The sequence below is a fragment of the Molothrus aeneus genome, chromosome 3 (genome assembly GCF_037042795.1).
Source record: "Molothrus aeneus isolate 106 chromosome 3, BPBGC_Maene_1.0, whole genome shotgun sequence".
Lineage (NCBI taxonomy): Eukaryota > Metazoa > Chordata > Aves > Passeriformes > Icteridae > Molothrus > Molothrus aeneus.
The window spans coordinates 112,995,049-113,010,860 of NC_089648.1; the positions used below are offsets into that span (position 1 = coordinate 112,995,049).

Consider the following 15,812-nt stretch of genomic DNA (forward strand, 5'->3'; position numbering starts at 1 on the left):
CTGCAGCATTTGATGTAAAATTTATGGTGACTAAATAGAAGTTAATTAGCAATTAGCATGTTTGGAATATGGCATAGTAGGAAGCAGCCTTTGATTTCAGAATCAATGAAGTATTAAATAAGAAATAAATATTAAATGAAATATAAAATTATTAAGATATAAAAATATTATATTATATTATATTATATTATATTATATTATATTATATTATATTATATTATATTATATTATATTATATTATATTCATTACTTATAAAATTATTACATTATTAAAATATTAACGTTAAAGTATTAAATTAAATATTAAATAAGAAATAACTAAATAGTAAATTAAATATAAAAATATTAATATATTAAAATTATTAAATTATTTATTAAAATATATTATATTATATTATATTATATTATATTATATTATATTATATTATATTATATTAATTATAGATTTATTGAAATATTAAAAATATTAAAAATATTAAAGTATTAAATTAAATATTAAATAAATATTGAAATATTAAATGAAAAATTAAATAAATGATAGATAAATATTAAATAAAGTATTAAAATATTAAAATCTTAATATATAGAATATTAAATTATTTATTAAAAATTATTGTATTATATGAAATTATATTAAATTATATTAAATTATATACTAAACCCATACTAAAGAAAGAGAAAGGATACATCAGAAGGCTGGACAAGAATGACAATAAAAAGCCAGACTCGGCGAGTCTGGCACAGCTGGCTGTGATTGGCCATGAACTAAAAACAATTCCCATGTTTGGATAAACAATCTCCAGGCCACATTCCAGAAAAGCCAAACATGGAGAGGCTGAGGCTCCATCTTCTCAGGAGAAGAACCCTGGCAAAGGGATTTTTCAGCAGACACCCTGGTGACAGAGAAGTTGTCGGGCTGCAGGAGGGCTGCAGTGGGAAATGCTCCTTGCTGTGCCCTCCAGTGCTCCCTCCCTGTGCTCTCCCTGCAGAAGAAGGTGATGCTGAACATGTTCCTGGACACGCTGATGGCTGACCCTCCTCCCCAGTGCCTTGTGTGGCTGCCCCTCATGCACAGACTGGCCCATGTTGAAAATGGTAAATGCAAAATCTCCCTGCTGGGAGCGGGGCAGTGCTCTGTCCTGGCTCGTGGGACCAGCAGTGCCTCCAGCAGAGCTGGTCCAGAGCATCCCAGAGCTGCCTGGGCCACATTCCTGGGGCTGTGGGGTGGGGACTGGCCGGGTGTGAGAGCAGCACCAGTGCAAAGCCCGTGGATTTTAGTCAGTGGGGGAAAAAATGACATTCTCTGAATGTTCCTGGGGCTGAGGGAGCTGGGCAGGGAATGGAGCCCCAGCAGGGGCTGAGGGAGCTGGGCAGGGAATGGAGCCCCAGCAGGGGCTGAGGGAGCTGGGCAGGGAATGGAGCCCCAGGAGGGGCTGAGGGAGCTGGGCAGGGAATGGAGCCCCAGCAGGGGCTGAGGGAGCTGGGCAGGGAATGGAGCCCCAGGAGGGGCTGAGGGAGCTGGGCAGGGAATGGAGCCCCAGCAGGGGCTGAGGGAGCTGGGCAGGGAATGGAGCCCCAGGAGGGGCTGAGGGAGCTGGGCAGGGAATGGAGCCCCAGGAGGGGCTGAGGGAGCTGGGCAGGGAATGGAGCCCCAGGAGGGGCTGAGGGAGCTGGGCAGGGAATGGAGCCCCAGGAGGGGCTGAGGGAGCTGGGCAGGGAATGGAGCCCCAGCAGGGGCTGAGGGAGCTGGGCAGGGGCTCAGCCTGGAGCAAAGGAGGCTCAGGGGGCCCTTGTGGCTCTGCACAAGTCCCTGCCAGGAGGGCACAGCCAGGGGGGGTCGGGCTCTGCTCCCAGGGAACAGGGACAGGACAAGGGGAAATGGCCTCAGGCTGGGCCAGGGCAGGCTCAGGGTGGACACCAGGAGGAATTTCTGCATGGAAAGGGGGCTCAGGCCTTGGCAGGGGCTGCCCAGGGAGGTTTGGGGTGCCCATCCCTGCAGGTGCCACCTGGATGTGGCACTCAGGGACAAGGTGGGCATTGGGCACAGCTGGGACTGGAAGGGCTGGGAGGGATTTTCCAGCCTCAGGGATCCTGGGGTTTTTAATTAATTCTGATGGTGGCAATTTCCTGGGTCGAGTCCTCACCAGGAGGTGAGGAGGTGGATCTGGTTACAATGCTGGGCGAACTCCAGGGCAAAGGGGATCCTGGTTTGATCCTGGCATTCCCTGGCAGCAGCCAGGAGCAGGAGGGGACCAGCAGGGCTGTTCCCCTTCACTGGGGTCTTTCCCATCCAAATCCCATTTTTGGCCATTGCAGAAAAATGAAAACAAACAGAAATAATACCACAAGAAAAAAAACCTCACAAACAAAATCCTACACAAACAAAACCCAAGAAAACAACAACAACAACAGAAAATAAAAACCACAAAAAAAAAAAAAAACAAACAAAAAAAAACCACCAACAAAACAACCAAAAAACCCAAAGCAAGAAAAGACAAAAAACCCCTGGGTTATTGTTACTCCTTCCCCTAATCAGGAAATCAGGGTTTGGGTTATTATTCCTTCCCCTCATCAGGAAATCAGGGTTTTGTGTTTTGGGTTTTTGGTATTTTTTCCCCCTCATCAGGAAATCAGAGTTTGGGTTTTTTTAATTCCATTCATCAGGATATCAGTGTTTGGGTTATTGTTACTCCTTCCTCTCATCAGGAAATCAGAGTTTGGGTTATTTTTATTCCTCTCATCAGGAAATCAGGGTTTGGGTTATTGGTATTCCTTCCTCTCATCAGGATTTCAGGGTTTGGGTTATTATTCCTCCCCCTCATCAGGAAATCAGGGTTTTGTATTTTGGGTTATTGGTATTTTTCCCCTCATTAGGAAATCAGGGTTTGGGTTATTTTTATTCCCCTCATCAGGATTTCAGGGTTTGGATTATTGTTCCTCCTTCCTCTCATCAGGATTTCAGGGTTTGGGTTATTGTTCCTCCTTCCCCTCATCAGGATTTCAGGGTTTGGATTATTTTTACTCCTTGCTCTCATCAGGATTTCAGGGTTTGGGTTATTGTTCCTCCTTCCCCTCATCAGAATTTCAGGGTTTGGGTTATTGTTCCTTCCCCTCATCAGGATTTCAGGGTTTGGGTTATTTTTACTCCTTCCCCTCATCAGGATTTCAGGGTTTGGATTATTTTTACTCCTTGCTCTCATCAGGATTTCAGGGTTTGGGTTATTGTTCCTTCCCCTCATCAGGACATCAAGGTTTGGGTTCTGTGCTGCTTCTGTACCTTTTTATCAGCAGCAAGCTGTGCTGCCTCCATGGAGCAGGGAGGGGAAGGGACAGCTCTGGCAAGGGGGGGAGGGCTTCTCATGGAGCCAGGCTGGCAGAGCTGGGAATGTTCAGCCTGGAGAAGGAGCCAGGGAGAGCTCAGAGCCCCTGAAGGGGCTCCAGGAGAGCTGCAGAGGGACTGGGGACAAGGCCTGGAGGGACAGGAGCCAGGGAATGGCTCCCAGTGCCACAGGGCAGGGCTGGGTGGGAAATTGGGAATGAGGAATTGTGCCCTGGCAGGGTGGGCAGGCCCTGGCACAGGGTGCCCAGCCTGGATCCCTGGCAGTGCCCAAGGCCAGGCTGGACACTGGCACACCCTGGCACACTGGACAGACCCCACCCTGTGCTCAGGACTTGCCTGGGGAGCTCTGCCCAGGGAGGGAGGTGTCTGAGGAAGGAATTTAGTGAGAACCTGTCAGCTGGAACTGCTGTGTCACCATCAGCTTCCTCTGAGGGTTGATGGAGACAAAACTCCCAGCTCTGCCCTCAAAACCCTGCCCAAAACACAGAGTGCTGAAGGAACTGGGGGGGTCTGGATCTCCAGTGAGATGGGATGCTCCAGGTTTACCAAAAATTCACTGAAAAGTTTTGTTTTCTTTGTTTTCCCCCCAGTCTTCCACCCCGTGGAGTGCTCGTACTGCCACTGTGAGAGCATGATGGGCTTCAGGTACCGCTGCCAGCAGTGCCACAACTACCAGCTGTGCCAGAACTGCTTCTGGAGGGGCCACGCCAGCGGCCCCCACAGCAACCAGCACCAGATGAAGGAGCACTCCTCATGGGTAGGGGCTTCCTCCTGGCAGGGAACCTGCTCCTGGGGCCAGGGCATTGCTCCTGGCTTAGGGCTTCCTCCTGGGCACCATGGCAGGGACACCTCCCATGTCCCAGGCTGCTCCCAGCCCGGCCTTGGGCACTGCCAGGGATCCAGGCTGGGCACCTGTGCCAGTGCACAACAATTCCCAATTCCCAATTTCCCACCCAGCCCTGCCCTGTGGCACTGGGAGCCATTCCCTGGCTCCTGTCCCTCCAGGCCTTGTCCCCAGTCCCTCTGCAGCTCTCCTGGAGCCCCTTCAGGCCCTGGCAGTGGCTCCAGGCTCTGCCCAGAGCTCAGTTTTTCCCTTTCACCCCCAGATCTGCACCCCCCAGGATTTGTGTGCTGAGAATCAGAAGCCCAGCCCGGAGCCATGGCAGGCAGCAGCACCTTGGGATGCCAGGATCCCAACTGGGTTGGGTGGGAAGGGAGCTCAGAGCCCCCCAGGGCCAGCCCTGCCATGGCAGGGACACCTCCCAGTGTGCCAGGGTGTGCCAGTGTCCAGCCTGGCCTGGGGCACTGCCAGGGATCCAGGCTGGGCACCCTGTGCCAGGGCCTGCCCACCCTGCCAGGGCACAATTCCCCATTCCCAAGATCCCACCCAGCCCTGCCCTGTGGCACTGGGATCATTCCCTGGCTCCTGTCCCTGCAGGTCCTGATGAGTTCCTCAAGTGAACAAATTCAGAGAGAAATAAATGTGGGCATTTCCAGCAGGTGAAGAATTGGTTTAGGAAAACGAGGGGTTTGAGTTTGGAGTAATCACATCTCTGCATAATTTAAATTCTCTGTGGGGTCAGCCAGTGATATAAAATCAAATTGTGATTTTCATAGGATTTCAAAGGAATTAAGGCAGAGGGGCTGGAATGAGATGAGCTTTAGGGTCCCTTCCACACAAATCATTTCAGGATTTGATGATATTGGGATGACCAAGTGCCCATTCCCTGGGATCCAGAGGCTCTCCAGGGCCCTCACACCATTCTGCTGCTCCCCAGGATGGAGCTGTGGGCTGAGAAATAAAAAATCCAGGACCTGGAAGGAATGAGGGCCTCCAGGGCAGGCTGGACATCAGCAGGAATTGACTTCATGGTAGTAACTGGTGTTAATTATCAATTATCAGTAATTGCCAGGCACTGATGGTGTTTGCTGTAACTCCTATTTGAGCCACTGGTAATCTGAATTTTCACTTGAATGTCCCTTGGGAGCTTGGTCCCACTCTGGAGTGTTGTACAGCAGCAGTAACTAATAATTGTAACGAATTAATTATTACAATTAATAATTAATGATTGTAATTAATTCCAGAGCTGCAATTAGCCAGGGCTTGCCCTTTCCTGGGGTTGCCAGTGAGGGAGAGCAGCAGGAGGAGCTGCCAGCTGATGTCTGAGCTCCCATAACCATGGAATTATGGAGTTATTAGGGTTGGAAAAGGCCATCACCAGGGTTCCATGCCACTGCTGGGAGCTTGGTGAATGCAGCAGCACTTTTAGAATTAATTTTGTGAGCCAATATGGGATTTAAACCCCTTTTTTGGTCATTCCTGTGGGTGTGGCGACACTTGTCACCAGCCTTGCCAAGGACCACCAGTCCTGTGAGGCCATTTAGTGTGAGAATCAAAAAATAAAAAAAAAACCTTCTACAGACTGTAAACAGTTTAATCTGTAGCCTTGGAAGACAGATTAATGTAAAATGTAAATGTAAAAATACAATACACAGGCATTTAGCAGAAAAATCATACATGTATGTTTCTATGGTTGTAAGTAAGAATATGCCTTAAATAAGTGAGAAACTGTGTTGGGTAAAATAGTGAAGGGTTTATAATGTAGGGGTGTGGTTGTGTCGGATAAACTGAGAGTTCAGAAGTTACAATGAAAGCCTGGGAGCTAAAAGCCCATTAGATAAAAGTATCCATGGTGCAGCAGAAGTCAGTAAAAGTGATAGGTTAAAAAGGTAAAATAAATCCCGTGGCAGCTCTCTGTTGATTACAGAGTTACATATTGCCTTTAATGAAGAAGCTGTAGCCAAATGCTTGCTCCTCTAAAATCTCACAGCCTCTGAGATTAATATTTATATTTATTAAAAAATTAATTGTTCTTAGCTTGAAAATAGTCCCATCCCTTCATTTCTAGCAGCAACATTAATCACTTAGCACCACTGAGGGGAGTTGTGAAAGGAGCCCAAGTCACTCCTGCCTGTCCCAGCGCTGCCCCACCTTGGCTGTGCCTGTAGAGGACAGGAATTTGGCAAGTGGCTGCTCCTGCCCTCAAAATGCCCCCTCCGTGTTCAGAGAGTGATGTAAAAATCCCTTAATGGGATGGGCTGGGATTAATTCCTGAGAGAGCCCCCAGGTAATTGGTTTACCTCCTAATCTTCCATCATTTTGTTAAAACTTTCCATTTCCACCGTCAGAGGCCTTCAGAGCCTCCCAGAACTCGTTCCCCAGTGCCCTGATTTCCCAGGGGTGCTGGGCATTTCTGTTCCTGGGCCCTCTGCTGCCTGTCCCAGGTGTGAGTGCCTGCCCTGCCCTTCCTCCCAGGGCTCACCTGTGCTGCTTCCCCCGGGAACCCCCAGATCCTGAAATTTGAGTCTCCTCAACCCACGTCTCAAAAGCTCCTGGAGATCTGTTTCACACCCAAGATAGCTCAGCTAGGCATAAAATATATAATATATAACATATAACATATAACATATAACATATAACATATAATATATAATACATAATATATAATATATAATACATAATACATAATATATAATATATAATATATAATATATAATATATAATATATAATATATAATATATAATATATAATATATAATATATAATATACCTCAGAAGGCATAAAATCAGCAGCATGGCTTCTGTGGCAGTGTTGGAAACAAAAAGGGTTTTAATAAAAGGCAAAATAACAAAGCTCTTTACAGAGAAAAACTGAGCCAGGTGTAAGAGGTTTTTGCTCCTGGTAAAACACCTCACAAAAGCCATTAATTTCTTTGTTCTCTTCTTTTTCTAGTGAATTGCTCAGGCAGTTTGGCTTCTGTCCCATTGGCCATCCTTAAGCTTGAGGTGAAGTCCCTCAGGTCCTATGAGGTGTCTTTTTACTTATTGAGGAGAGAAACTTCTGTGTTTATTTCCTTTTTAAGGGCACAAAGGACAGTTTGGTCACTCCATCAACAGGGGGAACATTCCTATACTCACCTGTGCTTCTTCCCCCAAAATTCTGGGCTCACCTGTGCTGGTTCCCCCAGAAACCCCCAGGCTCACCTGAAATGTGGGTCTGCTCCAGCCAGGCCTCATAGGCTCTTGGAGATTTATTTCATAAACTCTTGGAGATTTATTTCACACCCAAGACAGCTTCAGCTACATCAGAAGGCATAAAATCAGCAGGATGGCTTCTGTGGTGGTGTTGGAAACAAAAAGGTTTTAATAAAAGGCAAAATAACAAAACTCTTTACAGAGAAAAACTGAGCCGGGTGCAAGAGGTCCTGGTAAAACACCTCACAAAAGGGATTGGTTTCCTTGTTCTCTTCTTTTTCTAGTGAATTGCTCAGGTGGGACTTTTTGGTTCCTGTCCAATTGGCTGTCCTTAAGTTTGAGGTGAAGTCCCCAGGTCCTATGAGGTGTCTTTTCACCTAATTGAGGAGAGAAACTTGTGGGCTTCTTTCCTTTTTAAGGGGACAAAGGACAGTTTTGTCACTCTATCCATGGGGGTAACATTCCTTTACTCACCTGTGCTTGTTCCCTTAAAATTCCGGGCTCACCTGTGCTTGTTCCCCCAGAAATCCCCATCTCACCTGTCTCACAGCAATCCCTGTCTCACCTGTGTGATCCCAGGGCTCACCTGTGCTTGTTCCCCTAGAAACCCCTGGGTTTACCTGTGTAATCCCATGTTGTTTACCTGTGTTGTTTCCCCAGAAATCCCTCCCCTCACTTGTGCTTGTTCCCCCAGCAATCCCAGGCTCACCTGAGCAGAAATCCAGGGCTCACCTGTGCTTTCTCCTGCAGGAACCCCCAGGGTCACCTGTGCTTGTTCCCCCAGAAACCTCCAGGCTCACCTGTGCAATCCCAGGCTCACCTGTGTTGCTCCCCCAGCCATCCCCATCTCACCTGTGCAGCCATCCCATCTCACCTGTGCAGCCATCCCCATCTCACCTGTGCAATCCCATCTCACCTGTGCAATCCCATCTCACCTGTGCAGCCATCCCCATCTCACCTGTGCAGCCATCCCATCTCACCTGTGCAGCCATCCCCATCTCACCTGTGCAGCCATCCCCATCTCACCTGTGCAATCCCATCTCACCTGTGCAGCCATCCCCATCTCACCTGTGCAATCCCATCTCACCTGTGCAATCCCATCTCACCTGTGCAGCCATCCCATCTCACCTGTACAATCCCATCTCACCTGTGCAGCCATCCCATCTCACCTGTGCAATCCCATCTCACCTGTGCAGCAATCCCATCTCACCTGTGCAGCCATCCCCATCTCACCTGTGCAGCAATCCCATCTCACCTGTACAATCCCATCTCACCTGTACAGCAATCCCATCTCACCTGTGCAGCCATCCCCATCTCACCTGTGCACCCATCCCATCTCACCTGTGCAGCAATCCCATCTCACCTGTACAGCCATCCCCATCTCACCTGTGCAGGCATCCCCATCTCACCTGTACAATCCCATCTCCCCTGTTTTTCCCCTCTCCCCTGTACAATCCCCTCTCCCCTGTACAATCCCCATCTCACCTGTGCAATCCCCTCTCACCTGTGCAGCAATCCCATCTCACCTGTGCAGCCATCCCCATCTCACCTGTACAATCCCATCTCACCTGTGCAGCCATCCCCATCTCACCTGTACAATCCCATCTCACCTGTGCAGCCATCCCCATCTCACCTGTACAATCCCATCTCACCTGTGCAGCCATCCAATCTCACCTGTGCAATCCCATCTCACCTGTACAATCCCATCTCACCTGTACAATCCCCTCTCCCCTGTTTTTCCCCAGCAATCCCCTCTCCCCTGTTTTTCCCCTCTCCCCTGTACAATCCCCTCTCCCCTGTACAATCCCCTCTCACTTGTACAATCCCATCTCACCTGTACAATCCCATTTCCCCTGTTTTTCCCCAGCAATCCCCTCTCCCCTGTTTTTCCCCTCTCCCCTGTACCATCCCCTCTCCCCTGTGCAATCCCATCTCACCTGTACAATCCCCTCTCCCCTGTACCATCCCCTCTCCCCTGTGCAATCCCATCTCACCTGTACAATCCCCTCTCCCCTGTACCATCCCCTCTCCCCTGTACAATCCCCTCTCCCCTGTACAATCCCCTCTCACCTGTACAATCCCATTTCCCCTGTTTTCCCCCAGCAATCCCCTCTCCCCTGTGCTGTCCCCTCTCACCTGTGCAATCCCATTTCCCCGTTTTTCCCCAGAAATCCCCAGCCAAGAAGCTCACCCACGCCATCAGCCGCTCTCTGGGCTGCGTGCCCAGCCGGGACCCGCCCCGCCCGCTCTTCCCCGAGCAGCCCGAGAGGCCCCTGGACCTGGCCCACATCGTGTGAGTACCTGAGAGCCCCCCTGAACCCCCCTGAGCCCCCCTGAGACCCCCTGAGACCCCCTGAGCCCCCCTGAACCCCCCTGAGCCCCCCTGAGCCCCCCTGAACCCCCTCTGAGCCCCCAGACCTGGCCCACATCGTGTGAGTACCCCTGAGCCCCCTCCCGACCCCCCCAGACCTCATCCCCATGGTGTGAGGACCCCTGAGCCCCCTCCTCACCCCTGAGCTCCCTCCTGACCCCCCAAACCTGCCCCCCATTTTGTGAGTCCCCCTGAGCCCCCTCCCCAGCCCTGGGCTCAGGGCAGTGAGCAGCCCTGGGCCTGCAGAGAATATCAGGATTTTCTCTGCTGTGTGGTGTCAATGTTTCGGGTTTTTCATTGTTGTGTTGGTGTCGATGTTTCAGGTTTTTCTCTGCTCTGTTGGTGTCAATGTTTCAGGTTTTTCATTGTTGTGTTGGTGTCGATGTTTCAGGTTTTTCTCTGCTCTGTTGGTGTCAATGTTTCAGGTTTTTCTCTGCTGTGTTGGTGTCAATGTTTCAGGTTTTTCTCTGCTGTGTTGGTGTCAATGTTTCAGGTTTTTCATTCCTGTGTTGGTGTCAATGTTTCAGGTTTTTCTCTGCTCTGTTGGTGTCAATGTTTCAGGATTTTCTCTGCTCTGTTGGTGTCAATGTTTCAGGTTTTTCATTGTTGTGTTGGTGTCGATGTTTCAGGTTTTTCTCTGCTGTGGTGGTGTCAATGTTTCAGGTTTTTCTCTGCTGTGTTGGTGTCAATGTTTCAGGTTTTTCATTCCTGTGTTGGTGTCAATGTTTCAGGTTTTTCTCTGCTCTGTTGGTGTCAATGTTTCAGGATTTTCTCTGCTCTGTTGGTGTCAATGTTTCAGGTTTTTCATTGTTGTGTTGGTGTCGATGTTTCAGGTTTTTCTCTGCTGTGGTGGTGTCAATGTTTCAGGTTTTTCTCTGCTCTGTTGGTGTCAATGTTTCAGGTTTTTCATTCCTGTGTTGGTGTCAATGTTTCAGGTTTTTCTCTGCTCTGTTGGTGTCAATGTTTCAGGTTTTTCTCTGCTGTGTGGTGTCAATGTTTCAGGTTTTTCATTGTTGTGGTGGTGTCAATGTTTCAGGGTTTTCCTCTGCTGTGTTGGTGTCAATGTTTCAGGTTTTTCTCTGCTCTGTTGGTGTCAATGTTTCAGGTTTTTCATTGTTGTGTTGGTGTCAATGTTTCAGGTTTTTCTCTGCTGTGTGGTGTCAATGTTTCAGGTTTTTCTCTGCTCTGTTGGTGTCAATGTTTCAGGTTTTTCATTGTTGTGGTGGTGTCAATGTTTCAGGGTTTTCCTCTGCTGTGTTGGTGTCAATGTTTCAGGTTTTTCATTCCTGTGTTCGTGTCAATGTTTCAGGTTTTTCTCTGCTGTGTGGTGTCAATGTTTCAGGTTTTTCATTGTTGTGGTGGTGTCAATGTTTCAGGTTTTTCATTGTTGTGGTGGTGTCAATGTTTCAGGTTTTTCATTGTTGTGGTGGTGTCAATGTTTCAGGTTTTTCATTCCTGTGTTGGTGTCAATGTTTCAGGTTTTCCTCTGCTGTGTTGGTGTCAATGTTTCAGGTTTTTCATTCCTGTGTTGGTGTCAATGTTTCAGGTTTTTCTCTGCTCTGTTGGTGTCAATGTTTCAGGTTTTTCTCTGCTCTGTTGGTGTCAATGTTTCAGGTTTTTCTCTGCTGTGTGGTGTCAATGTTTCAGGTTTTTCATTGTTGTGGTGGTGTCAATGTTTCAGGTTTTCCTCTGCTGTGTTGGTGTGAATGTTTCTCAGGAGAACCTTCTGGGGCTGTGCTTGTGAGGGGTTTGGTGCAGCTGCAGCCAGGCCTGGCTGTGTCCTGCCTGTCACCTCCCTGTCCCCACCAGTGGCACCTCTCGCTCCTCCCTGTGTTGGGTCAGGCTCTGATTTCTCATTTATTGTAAATGAAATTCTCCAAACAGCACCATGGGCCAGCCCAGGGGCCTTGCCCTCACGCCCATGTCCCTCTCCATGGCCTTGTTGTCACCCTGCTGTTGGAGGGGTGGCTTGGATGGAAAACCCCTGCACTGCTGCTGGTTTGAGCAGCTTGAGGCCACTCTGCTTCCCCACTCTGTCACACTTCACCTGCACAGTAAAAACTGAGAGACAAAGACCCAAACGAGCTGCAGTCAGTCTGCAGATCAGTCTCAGTGTCCTACAGAGCCTGGGGGAAACTGTTCCCATCTGTAGGAGAGGGTGAGGAGGAGCAGCACTGGGATCCAATTCCCAGCCCATCCCTGCCTTTCCTTCCCAACCTGGAATTGCCTTTCCTTCCCAACCCATTCCTGCCTTTCCCTCCTGATCCATCCCTGCCTTTCCTTCCCAACCCATCACTGCCTTTCCTTCCTGATCCATCACTGCCTTTCCTTCCCAACCCATCACTGCCTTTCCTTCCCAACCCATCACTGCCTTTCCTTCCCAGCCATCCCTGCTTTCCCTTCCCAACCCATCACTGCCTTTCCCTTCCCAACCCATTCCTGCCTTTCCCTCCTGATCCATCCCTGCCTTTCCTTCCCAACCCATTCCTGCCTTTCCCTCCTGATCCATTCCTGCCTTTCCTTCCCAACCCATCACTGCCTTTCCTTCCCAAACATCACTGCTTTCCCTTCCCAACCCATTCCTGCCTTTCCTTCCCAACCCATCACTGCCTTTCCTTCCCAACCCATCACTGCTTTTCCCTCCTGATCCATCCCTGCCTTTCCTTCCCAGCCTGGCATTTCCTTTCCTTTCCTTTCCCATCACTGCCTCTCCATTCCCACCTGGCACTGCCTTGGCCAGGAGCCCACCATAGCCCTAAATCTGGATTTAGGGGAGGGTCCAGCTCAGCCTCACCACAAACACCTTTTGTTTCCAGTCCCATCAGATTGGAATCCACTCGTGTTTTTCCCTGTGGGCTGGGCACCTGCTGCAGGGACAGTGGGGACAGGGCTGGGACATGGGGACATGTCACACCTCCTGCAGGGACATGGGGACAGGGCTGCACAGCTCCTGCAGGGACAGGGACATGGGGACAGGGCTGGGACAGGGCTGCACAGCTCCTGCAGGGACTGGGACAGTGAGGACATGTCACACCTCCCGCAGGGACATGGGGACAGGGCTGGACAGCTCCTGCAGGGACAGTGGGGACAGTGAGGACATGTCACACCTCCTGCAGGGACAGGGCCATGGAGACAGGGACATGGAGACAGGGACATGGGGACAGGGCTGGACAGGGACAGTGGGGACATGTCACACCTCCTGCAGGGACAGGGACAGTGGGGACAGGGCCACTCCTGGCAGCAGCTCAGAGGCATCTGCTGTGTGCTGCCAGCTTTAATTAAATGTAAACCCAATGCCCTAAAAAGCAAAGGATGGGGACATGGGGCCTGCTGGCCCAAGGGCAGCTCTGGGACAGAGGAGCCCTGGGAGCAGGGGATTGATAGCCCAGGGACAAAAAGGGACCCACTGGGGTCCGTGTGAGGGACACGAGGCCTTTGGGCTGCTGTGGCACCACTGAAAGAACAAAAATAGCAAAACAACAAAAATCACAATGAAGGCCCCTGGTTTGAGGGGCTGTAGGCAGGGGGGTTCTCTGCTGGAACCCAGCCCCATGCAGGAATTGCTGCAGGCCCCAGGGAGCCACTTCTGGGGTGCCCAGGGGTGGATTGTGTTTGATTGGGGTGAGGGAAGCAGCACCTGCAGCACCATCAGCACCCACAAATAAACGGGGGGAGAGGCTGCAGAAAAGCTGAGCTCTGCTGCAGCTGAGTAAACAGAGAATGAAATATTAATAACTAGGGGAGTTTAACAATACTTGGCCAAAGGTTCCAGGGAAAAGAAGGCTTGGAAGGGGAGAAAAACCCAGCTGTGCTCTTTGAGGGAGGAAACACAAAAGTGGGCAGAAGGAATGTAAACAATGAGTTAGGAGTTGCTGTGAGTGGTTTGGTGCAGGGGAATGAGCTGTGAGGGAGGAGCTGGGAAGGGAATGGAAGTGGGAAGGGAATGGAGCCCCAGCAGGGGCTGAGGGAGCTGGGCAGGGAATGGAGCCCCAGCAGGGGCTGAGGGAGCTGGGCAGGGAATGGAGCCCCAGCAGGGGCTGAGGGAGCTGGGCAGGGAATGGAGCCCCAGCAGGGGCTGAGGGAGCTGGGCAGGGAATGGAGCCCCAGCAGGGGCTGAGGGAGCTGGGCAGGGAATGGAGCCCCAGCAGGGGCTGAGGGAGCTGGGCAGGGGCTCAGCCTGGAGCAAAGGAGGCTCAGGGGGCCCTTGTGGCTCTGCACAAGTCCCTGCCAGGAGGGCACAGCCAGGGGGGGTCGGGCTCTGCTCCCAGGGAACAGGGACAGGACAAGGGGAAATGGCCTCAGGCTGGGCCAGGGCAGGCTCAGGGTGGACACCAGGAGGAATTTCTGCATGGAAAGGGGGCTCAGGCCTTGGCAGGGGCTGCCCAGGGAGGTTTGGGGTGCCCATCCCTGCAGGTGTCACCTGGATGTGGCACTGAGTGCCCTGGGCTGGGGACAAGGTGGGGATCAGAATTCCCAGAATTCCCAAAGAATTCCCAGGTTGGAAGCGACCTCCAAGACCATCGAGTCCAACCCATCCCCAACACCTCAACTCAACCCTGGCCCCCTGTGCCACATCCAGGCTTTGTTAAACACATCCAGGCATGGGGACTCCACCACCTCCCTGGTCGTTGGGAATTTCCAAAATTCCCAAATTCCCAGAATTACCAAAATTCCCAAATTCCCAGAATTCCCAGAACCACCGGGTTGGAAGAGACCTTCAAGACCATCAGGGCCAAGCTGTGTCGAGACTCTGGGAAGAGTCACAAGTTTTCATTATTATCTTTTTAGCATTTACTAAGTATCCTCTCTGTATTCTTTAGTTTAGTACAGTATTCTTTTTTATAATATAGCATCATAAAGTAATAAATCAGCCTGCTGAGAGCATGGAGTCACATTCATCATTCCTGCCTTTGCTGGGACATTTCCCAGCAAACCCAATAGGAATCTGCACCACTGAACCTTTAAGACCAGGTCAGGAGTGGTTTTAAATCCCCTCAGAATTGCAGTCAGGCTGTGTGATGGAAGCTCTGTTATCTCAGTGTTTCTCACTGCTTTAGCAGATAGGAAAAATGCAGACAGAAATGTTAATGGAGCCTCAGAGTCAGGGATTGTGCTGGATCCACTGCTGGAGCCCCAGATGTACATCCCTGAGGGAATCAGGGATTTGCTTCCCTCCCTTTTCCAGGAATAAGGGAGTGTTCACCTGCATTCCTGCAGCCAGGCAAAAATAGCAAAAATGGATAGCAAAAATGTGATAGCAAAAACGGAAATTCTGCAATTTCCTGCTGGTTTGGGGCATTCTGCATTCCCTGATCTCCCTGCATCCTCCTCCAGATTGTAGCTGCTGCTCTGCTCCCAGGGGACAGGGACAGGACAGAGGAAATGGCCTCAGGACAGGCTCAGGGTGGACATCAGGAGGAATTTCTGCATGGAAAGGGGGCTCAGGCCTTGGCAGGGGCTGCCCAGGGAGGTTTGGGGTGTCCTGGGAATTCCTGGATGTGGCACTGAGTGCCCTGGGCTGGGGACAAGGTGGGGATGGGGCACAAATTGGGCTGGGAAGGATTCTCCTTCTCCTTCTCCTTCTCCTTCTCCTTCTCCTTCTCCTTCTCCTTCTCCTTCTCCTTCTCCTTCTCCTTCTCCTTCTCCTTCTCCTTCTCCTTCTCCTTCTCCTTTCCCTTTCCCTTTCCCTTGATTCTGTGTCTGGTGGAGTTTCCTGGCTGTTGGAGGTAATTCCATGCAGATCATGGTTGGGTTTAGGTGTCAGCTCAGAGGCTGCCCTTTCTCTGGGCTGGCAGAGCGTGGGATGGGGAATGGTGGCACCTGGAGGTTGGGTGTGATTGGTAAAGCAGAGGGTGGTGTTGGCATGGTCACTTTTTCTGGGAGGAATCATTCAAAGTGCTCCATCACCTCTGTGGGGTTCAGGATCTGACTCCAGACTCACCTAATGCAAATTCCTGACATTAAATCTTTGGTTTTAAAGTGTAATGGAAGTGGCACAGCCACCCCATGGCAGGGCTGGACAGGATTTGGGAATGAGGAATTGTTCCCTGGCACAGGGTGCCCAC

General features: G+C 50.2%; 1 protein-coding gene across 7 annotated transcripts in view; it reads left to right on the forward strand.

Annotated features, from left to right (window-relative positions):
* The window catches only part of DTNB (dystrobrevin beta), a 169,567-nt gene that overhangs the window by 35,835 nt on the left and 117,920 nt on the right, over positions 1 to 15,812 (forward strand). For 5 of the 7 annotated variants that reach the window (XM_066547681.1, XM_066547680.1, XM_066547679.1 and 2 more), the window contains exons 8-10: positions 963 to 1,095; positions 3,931 to 4,097; positions 9,545 to 9,669. In XM_066547681.1, the coding sequence (XP_066403778.1) occupies positions 963 to 1,095; positions 3,931 to 4,097; positions 9,545 to 9,669 (425 nt within the window). The remainder of the gene's footprint in view (positions 1 to 962; positions 1,096 to 3,930; positions 4,098 to 9,544; positions 9,670 to 15,812) is intronic. The other 2 variants (XM_066547683.1, XM_066547685.1) reach the window with 1 other exon arrangement.